The 15,525-nt window shown below is 46.4% G+C and overlaps 3 protein-coding genes across 8 annotated transcripts in view; all 3 read right to left on the bottom strand.

The window, feature by feature from the left end:
• Window positions 1-3,150: 3,150 nt before the first annotated feature.
• On the bottom strand, window positions 3,151-7,398 carry gpr63 (G protein-coupled receptor 63). Of its 2 annotated transcripts, none has more exons than XM_027030735.3 (2): window positions 7,249-7,398; window positions 3,151-4,715 (listed from the first exon to the last, which is right to left on the bottom strand). In XM_027030735.3, the coding sequence occupies exon 2, from the start codon at window positions 4,634-4,636 to the stop codon at window positions 3,419-3,421; it is 1,218 nt and encodes a 405-aa protein (XP_026886536.2). In that variant the 5' UTR covers window positions 4,637-4,715; window positions 7,249-7,398; the 3' UTR covers window positions 3,151-3,418. The 2 variants fall into 2 exon arrangements, with proteins under 2 accessions (XP_026886536.2, XP_081551366.1); XM_081695240.1 differs by lacking the exon at window positions 7,249-7,398 and adding an exon at window positions 6,842-7,228.
• A 566-nt stretch (window positions 7,399-7,964) lies between these two features.
• Window positions 7,965-10,276, bottom strand: ndufaf4 (NADH:ubiquinone oxidoreductase complex assembly factor 4). 2 transcript variants are annotated; one of them, XM_027030731.3, is made up of 3 exons: window positions 10,112-10,276; window positions 8,947-9,032; window positions 7,965-8,652 (listed from the first exon to the last, which is right to left on the bottom strand). In XM_027030731.3, the coding sequence occupies exons 1-3, from the start codon at window positions 10,233-10,235 to the stop codon at window positions 8,341-8,343; spliced, it is 522 nt and encodes a 173-aa protein (XP_026886532.1). In that variant the 5' UTR covers window positions 10,236-10,276; the 3' UTR covers window positions 7,965-8,340. The 2 variants fall into 2 exon arrangements, with proteins under 2 accessions (XP_026886532.1, XP_026886531.1); XM_027030730.3 differs by having other exon boundaries at window positions 10,103-10,275.
• A 405-nt stretch (window positions 10,277-10,681) lies between these two features.
• dse (dermatan sulfate epimerase) overlaps window positions 10,682-15,525 on the bottom strand; it is a 15,676-nt gene continuing 10,832 nt past the window's right edge. For all 4 annotated transcript variants that reach the window (XM_081694979.1, XM_027030736.3, XM_027030737.3 and 1 more), the window contains 3 exons: window positions 14,714-14,953; window positions 13,993-14,200; window positions 10,682-13,197 (listed from right to left, as the gene is read on the bottom strand). In XM_081694979.1, coding sequence (XP_081551105.1) covers window positions 11,505-13,197; window positions 13,993-14,200; window positions 14,714-14,953 — 2,141 coding nt within the window. In that variant the 3' untranslated portion in view covers window positions 10,682-11,504. The remainder of the gene's footprint in view (window positions 13,198-13,992; window positions 14,201-14,713; window positions 14,954-15,525) is intronic.

Raw genomic sequence — 15,525 nt, 5'->3', positions numbered from 1 at the left:
TTTTTTTTAATGTTTGTTATGAAGAAAAGGGCTATAATGCATTGAAATTATATTATACTAAGATTATAATTATTGTAATTTTGATATCTTGAATAACAGATAAAATATTTTTGCTTTGTTGGTTTCTTTGGTTGTTTAGTGTAGCTATCTTGCTAATTATTCACAAGGCATACTGGAAAATCCCTCATGCCACTTTGGAGTGTGCCTCTGAAAATACTTCATGTGGAGGGCCCTGTAGCCTCAACACTTCACTCTCCCCCTCCATCCCAGCAGGAATCACTTCACCCTCCCCCTCCATCCCAACAGGAATCACTTCACCCTCCCCCTCCATCCCAACAGGAATCACTTCACCCTCCCCCTCCATCCCAACAGGAATCACTTCACCCTCCCCTGCCATCCCAACAGGAATCACTTCACCCTCCCCTGCCATCCCAGCAGGAATCACTTCACCCTCCCCCTCCATCCCAGCAGGAATCACTTCACCCTCCCCTGCCATCCCAGCAGGAATCACTTCACCCTCCCCTGCCATCCCAGCAGGAATCACTTCACCCCCCCCCTCCATCCCAGCAGGAATCACTTCACCCTCCCCCTCCATCCCAGCAGGAATCACTTCACCCTCCCCTGCCATCCCAGCAGGAATCACTTCACCCTCCCCTGCCATCCCAACAGGAATCACTTCACCCTCCCCTGCCATCCCAGCAGGAATCACTTCACCCTCCCCCTCCATCCCAGCAGGAATAACTTCACCCTCCCCTGCCATCCCAGCAGGAATCACTTCACCCTCCCCTGCCATCCCAGCAGGAATCACTTCACCCCCCCCCTCCATCCCAGCAGGAATCACTTCACCCTCCCCCTCCATCCCAGCAGGAATCACTTCACCCTCCCCTGCCATCCCAGCAGGAATCACTTCACCCTCCCCTGCCATCCCAACAGGAATCACTTCACCCTCCCCTGCCATCCCAACAGGAATCACTTCACCCTCCCCTGCCATCCCAGCAGGAATCACTTCACCCTCCCCCTCCATCCCAGCAGGAATCACTTCACCCTCCCCTGCCATCCCAACAGGAATCACTTCACCCTCCCCTGCCATCCCAACAGGAATCACTTCACCCTCCCCCTCCATCCCAGCAGGAATCACTTCACCCTCCCCCGCCATCCCAACAGGAATCACTTCACCCTCCCCCGCCATCCCAACAGGAATCACTTCACCCTCCCCCTCCATCCCAACAGGAATCACTTCACCCTCCCCCTCCATCCCAGCAGAAATCACTTCACCCTCCCCCTGCCATCCCAACAGGAATCACTTCACCCTCCCCCTGCCATCCCAGCAGGAATCACTTCACCCTCCCCTGCCATCCTAGCAGGAATCACTTCACCCTCCCCTGCCATCCCAGCAGGAATCACTTCACCCTCCCCCTCCATCCCAGCAGGAATCACTTCACCCTCCCCCTCCATCCCAGCAGGAATCACTTCACCCTCCCCTGCCATCCCAGCAGGAATCACTTCACCCTCCCCTGCCATCCCAACAGGAATCACTTCACCCTCCCCTGCCATCCCAGCAGGAATCACTTCACCCTCCCCCTCCATCCCAGCAGGAATCACTTCACCCTCCCCTGCCATCCCAACAGGAATCACTTCACCCTCCCCCTCCATCCCAGCAGGAATCACTTCACCCTCCCCCGCCATCCCAACAGGAATCACTTCACCCTCCCCCGCCATCCCAACAGGAATCACTTCACCCTCCCCCTCCATCCCAGCAGGAATCACTTCACCCTCCCCCTCCATCCCAGCAGGAATTACGCTTTGCAGTAGGAAACGAGCATGTACAGTCACAGACTGACTGGCTGTTGTCACATTCATTTCTGCTCTTTAGTCTGTCCATGCCAAGTAAAAAATGTCAAAAGCTTATCGACATGAAATGTGATTGTGATGAAATGTAAGTCCTTTATCACCCAGCACTATAGAAAATTGAACAGCCTGAACTCTGCAGGTCTGTGTGTGTGTGTGTACACACAGTTACTTAGCAACAGAAACTAGATGGATGCACGGGAGGGCTGAGCTTGTTAGAAGCTCTTTACAGCAGTAATTGAGCATGTGCTGCTCTGTTAAGTGAATATGCTGAATTTTGTTGATATGAATTTTCAGGTTTTATAGTGATTTTACTAGTTAGAATTTTGTGATCAGTCGTTATAATATTTATCTAATAATAATTGGTACAGCTCTCCATGGGTTGTATTGCATTTATTTGCAGTATCCATAGTGGTGGAATTGGTACACAGTTCAATGCAAGTGTCTGCTTCCATGAACAAATGCAGTAGCTATGCATGTTCACAAGGCTGTGAGGCTGGTGATGTCATCCCCCTGGAGCTGGTCCCAGTGCAAGTGAGGGAGAGATAACCGTCAAACCGGGAGCACAGTATGACCTCACCAGTCTTGTTAGCGAGAGCCTCTGGAACATTACAGTGCAGCCCTCATCGTTCTGTAGGCCTGAGGCAGACATTCAGCTGTTAAAACTAAGGGACAATCTGTTTAACAAATTACTTCAGGGAAATAATCAGTGCAAATTTATACATTTGCAAGCACGAAACTGACTCATTATTGTTATCCAGACATCTTAACACCGCTGGTAGACGTGATCATAAGATTGTAAATAGTAAAATCACAAAAACATGACAGAATTCATTAACAAACTCATTTGCTACAAGAAAGATCTAAAGGAGCTCAACCCTCCTGTGTATCTATCTGGTTGCTGTTGCTAAGGCATAGTGTGTTTCCAGTGAGTGTCAGACCCAGAGTCTCTACTTTTAAGCTTGGTAGGAGGGGTGAAGGAGTCAGGCGTGTTAACCCTCACCTGCTCTGCCAGCTCTATAATGCACAGGGATGTCCTGTTTACAGGTTACTCCAAAACTAAATAAAAAAACGAGCCCAAAATCCTGTTTTGTTTTGTGTGAGTCTAAAGAAATAACACTTCAGACATCCCAGGACAGAGACTGCAGCCTCAAGCACAGGGAGTTGGGGGGCAACAGGAAAAGCTGCACAGGGGAACAGCCACATATGCACCAACCTCAACTCCAAAGTATTGACAAACTGGTTGTGAACTGTCAAAGCCTAAAAAACTAATCTGAAGTTCATATAGAGAGACACTCCAGATTGAACAATTTCACACATGTTTTTAATTCAAAATAAAGGACCAGCAAACCAAAATTGCACATTTTCACCAGGTAAAGCAGCATTTGGTATGACTAAGAGCACAGTCTAGAATTCATAGCAAAATTAATCAGGTTCACTGTGAGATCACAAGATAATAAAAATGCTCAATAAACTAATCACATAGCAAAACAGTATAAGAAGTAAACATGGCCGCTCGTTCTGATTTTACCATCTTAAAGTGAATAAAGTCTGAGAGTGGAGAGCGGTTCTAGACCACAGAGCGGTGCTCTCCACACGCGTAGACCATGCTGCGTCGGCTCCGCCTCCTGGTGTGGCCAGGCAGATGGGGGAAGAGCTTGCAGTGCTTTGGCACGAGGCCAAGACAGGCATCCCGGAACTTCTTGATACGCCAGTAGTAGATGAGTGGCGTGAGGGCAGGTTTGAGGTAGCACAGCCACACCAACCACGTGCTGATCTCCAAGAAGCTCTGACTGCTGTAGAAGGAGCTGCTGAACGTAGCCAACAGACTGTAGGTGGCAAACGGTGTCCAGCACACAGTGACGACACAGAAGAGGATGAGGATGGTGGCGAAGGCACGCGTTTTGAAGCTCATGTCGATGTTGATGTGAAAGGACCGGCTGAGGCTGGCGAGGTCCGCCTTACCTGTCTGCCCCAGGCCGAGGGCGTCGGAGCGGGCGCCGACCCGCAGAGTGTTGTGTCTGAGGGTATTCAGGATACCCAAGGACGTGTAGAGCATCACTAAGAACGGGAGGAAGAAGAACAGCAGCACGACCAGCAGCACATAGGTGCTGGAGCTCCGCTCCGCTGTGTACCCAAACACACACTGGGGGCCACGCGGGGGCACCGGCAGGGCTGGGTAGCCCAGTGACAGAGGGAAGACCAGGCAGAAACACAGAGTCCAGGACACCACGATCAAGACCTTGGCTCTGCGGGGACTCAGCCTGTCCTGCCGCTGCACAATGATCAGGAAACGGTCCACACTGATGATCAGCAGAATGGCCATGCCTTCCAGGAGGAAGAGCCAAAAGAACATGGCTGACACTCGACAGAACACGTCCCCGAAAACCCAGCGCGCAGTGACCGTAGTGACCAGAGCAAAGGGCATATTGAGCAGTGCCAGCATCATATCTGCGAAGGCGAGACTGGCTAGTAGGATGTTGATGGCTGAGCGCATGGCCGCACGCCGATACACCATCACGCACACCACCACGTTCCCCAGGAAGGCCAACAGCAGCATACAGACCATGGCCAGGCCGAAGAACACCTGCAGGGGGAGACTAAGGCCCTGCGCACTGTCCTGTGCCTGTCCTTCAGGGGCCACCGTCATCAACAGCATCCTGAACAAGGCCGAGCTGTTGTCCCAGGAGGAGGAGGAGGAGTTTTCCATGGCCTGCAGCGTGTCTGGTTGGCTGATGGACGCAGGTAGACGGGGCAGTGCAGCACGGTGCCTAGCAATAAACAGCATTTATGCACTCGCAGCGCCATATCAACTACTGCACTCTCAGACTGCCCACCGCCACACACACACTCATCACAGGGAGAGCCTGCAGAAAAAGAGAAAGCAGCACCATCAGTATAATGAACTCCTAACACATGACTGTATCCCGCACCCAAACACACTCACTCCCACACACACTCTACATGACCTATATCATTAATTCACACAGTTCACCATTTTACATGGTGTCCCAGGGCTGTAGATTTTTATAAATAGGTTTTGTCTCACAGCCCAGATTTTGTCAGTGAGGTGTAGAGAAGGGAACCACAGAAACCACAATAACAGAATAACAGAAACCACAATAACAGGTCGGCTGTTCAGCCAAGTACTGCGTGCTAAAAAGGTGTTTAGCCTGGCAACAAGGAAGAGCACACTGGCACCTGGCTGCTCAGGAGACCAAGTCCCTTAACGCGCGGGTGCAAAGAAACGGCAAACATGTTCTGTCCACCTGGTGCAGCTTAATCAATTTTGCTTTATGTTCTATTGCATATTTTCACTATTATACTAATACAATGATATACAGCCAAGAAAAGCATCAGATGACAACAGCAGCGATTCAGTCATTTCTAAGTATGTCTAAAATATTAGACGTATAATTTTCAAAAAGCGTAAACTAAACAGAAACGTAAAAATAAAAACTAACAGTTCTGTCATAAAAGCAAGACAGAAAGCTTACTTCTGCTGTAAGGATATTCCAGGAATATGAACCCCCTCACCCTGCATCTGCCTGGTCACAGGTCCGTACATCCACAATCTCAATACACTCTATAATCTATTTCTGTTCGTTACCGATAACAAGAGGTGGTCACTTTTCTACGGAAGCCCACAACCCATTTATTTTTTCTTTACTGTTACACCTTATTTTTCGTGATCTCAAAGTAACAAACGTAATAAGACAACTCACATAAGCCGCTACGTATACATGCAATTTACATTAACTGCGTAGAATTTGCATTTGGAACCAGTCTAAGTTCACTAAAACATTATGAATACAGATGTGTATATATTTACATGTATGTAAATGTATATACAGTCTACAGGATACAGCATTGATTGTAAATGTATATACAGCCTAAGGGATACAGCGTTGATTGTAAATGTATATATAGTCTAAGGGATACAGCGCTGATTGTAAATGCGTATACAGTCTAAGGGATACAGCATTGTTTGTAAATGTGTATACAGTCTAAGGGATACAGCGTTGATTGTAAATGTGTATGCAGTCTAAGGGATACAGCGTTGATTGTAAATGTATATACAGTCTACAGGATACAGCGCTGATTGTAAATGTATATACAGTCTACAGCGCTGATTGTAAATGTATATACAGTCTAAGGGATACAGCGTTGATTGTAAATGTGTATGCAGTCTAAGGGATACAGCGTTGATTGTAAATGTGTATGCAGTCTAAGGGATACAGCGTTGATTGTAAATGTGTATGCAGTCTAAGGGATACAGCGTTGAATGTGAATGTGTATGCAGTCTAAGGGATACAGCGTTGATTGTAAATGTGTATACAGTCTAAGGGATACAGCGTTGATTGTAAATGTGTATACAGTCTAAGGGATGCAGCGTTGATTGTAAATGTGTATACAGTCTAAGGGATGCAGCGTTGATTGTAAATGTGTATACAGTCTAAGGGATGCAGCGTTGATTGTAAATGTGTATACAGTCTAAGGGATACAGCGTTGATTGTAAATGTGTATACAGTCTAAAGGATACAGCGTTGATTGTAAATGTGTATACAGTCTAAGGGATGCAGCGTTGATTGTAAATGTGTATACAGTCTAAAGGATACAGCGTTGATTGTAAATGTGTATACAGTCTAAAGGATACAGCGTTGATTGTAAATGTGTATACAGTCTAAGGGATGCAGCGTTGATTGTAAATGTGTATACAGTCTAAAGGATACAGCGTTGATTGTATATATGTATTTACAGGCAGACGGTACCGGATAAAACGGTTCATTTGAGCTGTAAAGGGTTAGAAAGACAAAACACTCCACTTAGGAACAAAGGAAAGAAATCGGGACCTGTTCGCTAACTATGCTAGCATGACACCGCACAAGCCTTTAGTATACAGAGTTGTTTTAGTTCGCTGTACACATAAGAAAACGCCATCGGAAACGGAAACAAAATCACGCCTGCATATTTAAAACAGTTTCAAACATACCTTGGAAAAAATGAACGTTCAAGGAGTGAGAAGCCGCATCAGTACGCGTGAAAGAGACGAGGCACACCGAGTAAATTAGAAACACTGTTCTTATTAACACCGACACAGTCACCTAACCCTAATCCTAACTCTAATCCCACCCTTAAACCTAACCCTAACCCTAACCCTGTTCTTATTAACACCTACACAGTACACTAACCCTAACGCTAACTCTAATCTCACCCATAACCCTAACCCTAGTCCTAACACTAACTCTAATCCTAACTCTAACCCTTCCTATCTATGGGAGTTTCCAGCGCTCCAGATTTCCAACCTCAGCCTGATCTGAAAAGATGACCACTTGCTCCGTATTAACTCTTATTTAAGCACATCTACACACATCTGCACGGTTGTAGTTGATACGTTACCTTGGCACTAAGAACTACATTTTAGATTTCTGATTGCTGTTTTCAAACCAGCTGGAAGTTTCTGCTCCATATATCCATCCCCTCGCTGTCGACTCTTCCAAACAAGCCCTTTCTGATCGCGCATCCGGTGCGATCACGGCCAGCGTGCGTCACTTCACTGGAAGCCCAATCCGGACGCAGCGAGACGCGAGTGGCGTTGCTAGGGGGCCCAGGCACCAGTTCAGCCAGCAGTGGGGCTGCATCAAAGTATGGGCAGAAATGGAAAAGAAAGATACCCTGTGGAGGTATTTCAGTTCCTTTAACATTGAAATGAATACTCGATTAAAAGGAAAGAAGACATATATTGCAGAAAATGATAGTGGATAGTGGAGTACAGTCTGTCCTGTACTCAGGGTTACACTCAAACCCCATCATCTCCTCTGTACAGATTAGATTATATCATCTTTTTAAACTGTAAACTGCATTCTCATCACAGCAGTCAGTTTACTCAGTGCTTATCACAAACTTGCAGTAACATTTTAGTCAGAATTCCCAGTCTAGAGAATTAGGGTTAAAGCTGGTTTAGGGTTAAAACTGGTTTAGAGTTTAAGATAGTTTAGGGTTAAGCTGTCTTCTGTTGGCATGCTGCTGGAATCGTTGTTTAATCAAAGCTATCAGAGGTTTCAAATTTCTCAAAATATCACATGTATGACATGACAAACAAAGCACAGAAGGAATCATAAGCAAGTAAGTTTTAATCACATCGGCACCATTTTTCATGTGACTATTACCCTCAACCCATTTATCAAATGACCTCGGCATTTCTCCCGTCATTACCAATTCTCCAATTTCAATACATATGTAACCCCCCACCAAATTTCAAGTGAAGTCTTCACTACTCTGAGCCTCATATGCTACTCATTTTCCTTTCTGAAAAAGGTGAGCAAATATAGACATCAATGCCTTTATGGGTTTACTGATTGCAAAGTATCATATCAGATGCTTTATGGTGGTAAAGCAGTAAGTAATGGAGTCAGCATAACCATTATCAGAATACATGTACATTCACAACAAAGCTTATGTGAATCATTCAAAGCATTGTTCATGTTAGTCCTAAGAGTCCTTTATCTGTTTTCTCTCCTCTGATTTGGGTGGAATAATTTTCACATTAAAGGGAATAAAGAACTTTGTGAGTGCTTTGGCGTCTGCCAAGTCCAGTGTGTATTCCTTGGCGATCTTCTCTGCTGTCCATGTTTGAGGTGAGAGTTTGTGATTGTTTAGCGCTGTCAGGGCTTCAACAATCAACAACTTGCCTTGTGGAACAGCTGTAATGTCACTGATTAAAAAATGGTCTCCTCGTAAACTGGACTTCAATGGTCGATGCCCAACATGTTCTGCCTGCTTCAGTTCTGCAGCCACTGTAACCTGCAGACACCCAAGGAAGTCAGCCACACCACAGAGGGCTGAGCACTCAGACAGTTTAACACACTACATGAGATTAACTGTGATCAATGCAGAGGTTTTGCAGATGCTGCAAAATGGGTGTCATATGTATAGACATTTCTAGACATTAACTGAAGAACAGAACAAATCCTAAATACTGAAAACATTCACCTCTGTAAGTGTTCTCTTCATGGTACAGGTGAATAATTAGCAAAGGAGTTAAAAAGTTATGTGAACTGTAGGTGCAGTGTGGGAAGTGCTGAATAGTCCTTATACCTGCGATATGGGGTCTCTTGACTTCACATAGACCTGCTTCAGCCAGGCCAACAGTGCATCATTCTTCTTGTTGACTTCGCTGATGTCTGTGGTTTGAGTGCAAAGAAATATAGTCAAAGTCAAGTTTACTTACAACAGCCATTGTCACAAAGCAACTTTACAAATGTCTGAGTCCAAGCCCCTAGTGAGCAAGCCAAGGACAACAGTAGCAAGGCGAAACTCCTCTGCCCAAATATAGACATTTATAGAGAACTACCATTCATCAAGCAACAGAAACTAAACATGTTTCTCACATAAGCAAATATGTTTTGATGGAATCTTATGGAAATGTTACACCCAAGAAATCAATTCTCTAGTACATTTTTTGGAAATTGTTTAACATGTTAACACATTGCTATCCAAAGGGGAATGTGATTTCATTATGATTAATCCGGTAAACAAAATGCAAGTTAATTCTATTCTGACAGGCATTACACTCAGGAGAAGCTCCATTCACAACTGCAAAAGTAATAAATCCTCTTATAAAATGTTTCCTCTCTACCCAACATTATGTAGCTAGCTACAATGTATGGACAAACGTGTTGGTACACGCCTCTAAATAATAGAATTCAGATGTTCAGATGCCACAGTCATCTTGGAGTGATATTAAAATGGAAGCATATTAGTAACCACAGCAACGCTACAAAGTGACAGACCACGTAAAGCTACAGAGCAGGGTTGCCAAGTGCTGAGCCGCATAGTGCCTAAAGGTCGCCATCATCGCCTGACTCAGTCACAGCAGAGTCAGAGTTAGGGTTAGGGTTACTGACTCAGTAACAGCTGAGTTAGAGTTAGGGTCACAGCAGACTTCCAAACCTCCACACAGCAAAACCTTGAAGAAATCTCTAGGTTAGCTAGTACACCTAGTTAGCTAGCGGACATAAGGACATACCTAGACAACCGAGCTATCTGAATTAGTATAAATGTGCAGTCACTCGTAACGTGTATTAGACTAGATTATATATTAGAATAGGTCCATTTAAACACAAACGGCTGAATGCGTTTGGTTTTAAATGTTTTGACCTTCTGAGGTAAACTAGCCCGTTAGCCCAGCGCGCTAGCCGCACCACACGCCCAGTCACAGAGCCCGAGTTCAGCCCAGCCAAACCTCTCTTACACTGTGCACCTGGTGCAGAATCAGCCGTGGTGACATGTCGCGGTGCTGGTTTGGGTTTAGTTTTGCTTATTTCACGGTCAACACGGTTTTCTAAGTTAAAAGTCCTCAGCAGGCGTCCAGCGCGCGCGCCCATGTCCGACGGAAGCGTTACGAGGGTCAAACGTCGAAGGCGGAATTAACGTCAGTGGGCTAGATTTAGATGTGCTTATTTCGCGATGATTTCCAAGTTAAAATTCCTCAATAGGCGTCCAACGCTTTGTAGAAACGATATAAATTCTAACACTCATAAGTGAACATCTGTGTGGTAGAAACGTGTTAAAATTATATCGTGGATGGCAATAGTTGTTCTAGTCAGAAGGTGGTAGTAAAGGCAAAGAAATCCACAGCACAGAACCTGGACTCTTTAACAAAGCTTAAGTCAGTACTGAATATGATCTGACTGCAAAAGCCCAGTCAATACTGAATCAGAATCTGATCCCACACCTGTCCTGGGTCCTGGCACACAGTACTGAACCAAATCCAAGTGAGCAGCTTGCTCACCCCAACTCACCCATCATGAAAAAATAAACAAAAACAAAATGTTGGTGTAATTTTATTTATTTATACAATTCAGTCTGGAAGTCACAGAAAAATGTTCAACAACTTGAATGCATCACAGAGTGGGTTTTTGCTATGGAGAACAAAGTGGGTATTTTCTAATAGCTAATGTGGCAGCACAGTGATTCAGTGTGGAAACTCTTGATTCATGCCACTCTGTTTCACGTCTCAATACTCTCAGCACAACTCAGAAGAGGGAACATGCCCTGGTAGGGAAGACTGGAAAAAGCATTTGCTTTTTTATTACAGAGTACAAAATAACATCGAAAAATATACACATTTATATATCTTACTTTAGAATATGTACATGTTACAATTCCTCTGATGACCATCAATGCCAAATGTGCAGAGATTACATTGAATTTTAGTGGCTATTATGATGTTAGGATGAGCAGGTGGGAATCACGGTGTTGTTGAAAATAACGAGTCCCACACTGACGATGCCAGCACTGAGCTTGAACAAGAAGAAGCACGGGAAAAGAGGCAAAGCAGGAGGAAGTGTTTCACACTGATGATGTCAGCCTTGTCTCTGCGAGCAGAGAGACTGTTGGCATCATGAAGGACACACCAGTTCTTTTCAGGTGATCTGACGAATTGAAGGAATAGAGAAACCACAGATGCCGGACAGAGATTCTCAGCAAGAATGCCTTAGGTGGATAAAATGAGTGGCATCAATTCCTCCACCCATCTCATCTTACATCCATTTCTCGCTTCCACAGAGGAAAGCACTACAGCGTAGGGCGGAGCCAAGTCCAATGAAAGAGACAGAGAGAAAGGAAAGGAGGAAAAGCAGATGGAGCGCTCATCAGCACTGTGTCTGCGAGCAGGAGGAGTACAGGCAGAGCAGGATGAAGCCATCGGCCATCAGGATGCCATAAACGCAGCGCTGCATTTGCAGGGTCTGCGCCCGGGCCTGCTGGGTCAGCAGCACTGCCAGCAGCAGGAAGAACGTACTGATGTTGAGGATGAGGAAGAGGCGGATGTAGCTCGTGTCCGCACTCTCGGCAGTGGCCACCATGGGCAGCTCATTAAACATGCGCCCCTTCACAAATCCCGCCTTCTTGCCTCTGTGAACGTCGCTGTAATCGATGAACGCTCGGGAGTCGCCGTCGCCCTCTTCTGGAATATCCTCGTATATGTGCGTCATAGCACGCCTTCTCTCCCTCTTCTCGCTCATCTCAATCTGAGCAAAAATGTCAGGCAGGTTCCCTTTTTTAAACCCCTTAACTTTGCCTTGCTTCTTTTTTATCACCGCTGGTGGCTTCTTCCTGCCTGAGGATCTGGGGAGATGCTCTGCAATTTTGTGCAAGCTGTTGGTGTTAAGAACTCGCGCCAGAACATGACGTTCCAGCTGCTGGAAGATGGGTTTCACATGTTGGAGGTTGTCCTCTACCACACTCACGTACTCACCCACTTCTTCCAGAGGGCGCTCCTGTACTGATGCCGCCTTCTCGAACACAATCTTCTTCTGGTCCACCAGCACCATGGCAAACAGAGGCTTGCTTGGCATCTCTCCTGTAAGCAGGTAAATGGTAAAGGTGTGATCCCGAGTGGTCAAGAAGATGTCGATCCTCTCTGCATCCCCACGCAAGCTGAAGGTCTGGACATCAACTCCTGGTCCAAAAAAGACGTACGCCACCCTGGTGTGGGGATATCTCAGTGGTACGGTCACGTTTACGTAATTGGAGCCGTTGTATGGGTACCCACGCGGGTACCTCCAGTAGCCCATAGCGGCACTCTCACTGCTGCCCGTGTCATCCTGCCAGAACATCTTGTAAGATTCGTGTCCATACTGGATAAAGGCCCCCTGCAGCCTGCCCAGGGCTGTCCTCTGGAAGGGGGTATCTGTGTTGTGGAAGAAGGTGCAGCTACTGTGGGTGGGGCTGTCAGACTCCAGGTGCACATAGTCCACCAGCAGGAGGAGCTCAGGCTCCAGTAGCAGTAGGTTCCTCTGGAACCTCCTGATCTTCATGGCAGGGTTGTAGGCTGCCTGGCCCTCACCACGGATGAACAGCACTCCCTGGCGCTCCAGAGCCGCCTCCACACGCCCCTGGCAGTCTGCAGCAGGCCCGTGCTTGTATTTCAGCCATTTAGAGTTACATGCCTCTGTTACCTGACCTTCCCATGGTGTAAAGCAGCTGTCAGACGTGGAGGGTCCAAACATGACTGCGTTGTTCAGGAAGGTGTATTTGGGCCCATAAAGGGCTTCTGTGATGAAGGGGACACCACTGGGAGCGAAGGTGAAGGAGTTCTGGTCAGGGTGCTCGTGGCCCGCATTAAAGTTCCTCCATCCTTTGATCCACTCTTTGTACTTGTTCTGGTGGACAATATCGAAGATGGCACGGCCCCCCAGCCTTCCTGACTTAAAGGAGAGGAACGTGTGTCTTCGCTCTACAGGAAGAGCACTGCCATAGGTCACCACCCCCCAGTCCTCAAAGTAATGCAGGCGGGGCTTCCCATAATCAGGAGGGGGTGTGGGCTTCAGACTGGCATCATACCTGTACAATAACACCAAAACAGAAAACTTGGTATAAAACACTGCAGTAGCAAGAATGTAGCATGACACTCAACCCTAAACTTGACCCTCACCCTCAATCACAGCATATTTCACATCCTCAGAACATTTTACAAAAATAATTAAAAGATAAAATAAATACTTTTTTTCCCCCCCTGACCACACAACTTTTCTGGTTGACACACACACGAAAAAAACTCTGTGTGCAGAGTGTGTGTGTGTGTGTGTGTGTTACCAGAGGAACTCTGTGTACAGAGTGTGTGTGTGTGTTACCAGGGGAACTCTGTGTGCAGAGTGTGTGTGTGTGTGTGTTACCAGGGGAACTCTGTGTGCAGAGTGTGTGTGTATGTGTTACCAGGGGAACTCTGTGTGCAGAGTGTGTGTGTGTGTGTGTGTTACCAGAGGAACTCTGTGTGCAGTGTGCAGTGTGTGTGTGTGTTACCAGAGGAACTCTGTGTGCAGTGTGCAGTGTGTGTGTGTGTTACCAGAGGAACTCTGTGTGCAGTGTGCAGTGTGTGTGTGTGTTACCAGAGGAACTCTGTGTGCAGTGTGTGTGTGTGTGTGTTACCAGAGGAACTCTGTGTGCAGTGTGTGTGTGTGTTACCAGAGGAACTCTGTGTGCAGTGTGCAGTGTGTGTGTGTGTTACCAGAGGAAATCTGTGTGCAGTGTGTGTTACCAGAGGAACTCTGTGTGCAGTGTATGTGTGTGTGTGTGTGTGTGTGTGTGTGGTGTGTTACCAGAGGAACTCTGTGTGCAGTGTGTGTGTGTGTGTGTTACCAGAGGAACTCTGTGTGCAGTGTGCTCCATCTCTGCCCCTTCCCTGCCTGTCCTGGACCCTCCAGCACGCGGTTCTGATGGATCATCTCAGCTAGCCAGTTTCCGCTACCATTACGCATCACAAACCGATCCAGAAACACCAGCTGGCTCTCAGGACCATAGAACCAGTTGTAGTTGGAGTCCGCAATGGCCACAGTCCTCTGGAAACCTGAGTACACACAAAGACCCACACAACCATGAGAGTCTGTAGGAGTAAGCCGCCAGCACCGAGCAGTGGGTTAGCAGGTTCAGTGAACTTTGTGTGTGAGTGGTTTGTGTTCTGATTATGGCCTTCCTTTCTTCCTCCAGTAAACAAATCCAGATGGATAATGGAAACACTTTCTACAAAGACTGCTGTGTGTATGTGTATTTGTAGAATATTTAAAATGAGTACCCATGAGTACCCAGTACCCATGAAATTCATACTAGTGTTGACTAACAAACTCTATCATTGTTTAAGATAGACCTTATGAATTTGTACTTCTAGACATCAATATTGATCCTTGTATTTCTACAGTATTCTAGTTCAGTGGTGTCTTTGACTCTGACCTGCTGTACTAGGATGTGTTCTATGAGGAAATGACAACACCTTTGTAAGTCGCTCTGGATAAGAGCGTCTGCTAAATGCCTGCTATATTTATATATTTATTTATTTATTGTGTGTGCATAAAAGACTCATTACCAGGCAGCACAGTTCTGTAGAGGAAAGCAAAGTGCTGCAGAAGCCAGGGGTGCTGGAAGTGTCCGATGGCAAAATGTCGCTGCACCAGAAACATGTACTGGAAGAGAGAGCGTGTGCTGTAGGTGCCATATGCCACACCCTCATAGAGAGAGCCATCCCGAATGTCCTGCAGCAGGACGAGGGACCTTTCCATAATGGACAGGACATGCTTCGTCCACAGATATGCCTCCTGCAGGTAGCCTAATCACACACACACACACACACACACACACACACATGCCATTTTCAGACATAATTTTACTAAAGTAATATCATCATGGTATATAAAGCATCGAAATGGCTTAGACCCAGGGAGTTAAACTTGTTCCAATGCAGGACAAGTCTATACAAACCATATTTAAATCATAGATGGTGACACTGGTGGTTTGTTTGTTTTTCCGCATTTGTTGTCACGTCAACCGAACAAACTCGCAAACAGCACAGACGTTTTGTTAAATATCAGGCACCCCATGCCACCAGACACTGGTCCCGATTTTGGATATACAGACGTTTTTTTCACATTGTAGTCAGCGGGGCAGCTGCCCTACTCGGCAGCGGAGGCACACGGATGGTTAAAGCCCAACGGAGTGCTCGTTACACACCTTCACTCTTTAGGGAACAAAACAGATAAACTTTCAGTGTTTAACAGAACAAACAAGGACTTTTCCCGCTCCGCTGTGCTGAGACCTGGCTGAGTGAGTTTATCCCAGACTGCACACTCCAGATCCACGGTTTCCATATACACAGAGCGGACCGTGCCACAGAGCTCTCAG

Source organism: Electrophorus electricus, chromosome 2, assembly GCF_041902795.1.
Source record: "Electrophorus electricus isolate QZ-2024a chromosome 2, ASM4190279v1, whole genome shotgun sequence".
Classification (NCBI taxonomy): Eukaryota; Metazoa; Chordata; class Actinopteri; order Gymnotiformes; family Gymnotidae; genus Electrophorus; species Electrophorus electricus.
The sequence above is the reverse complement of the archived record's forward strand: the minus strand, read 5'-3'. Positions and strand labels throughout refer to the sequence as shown.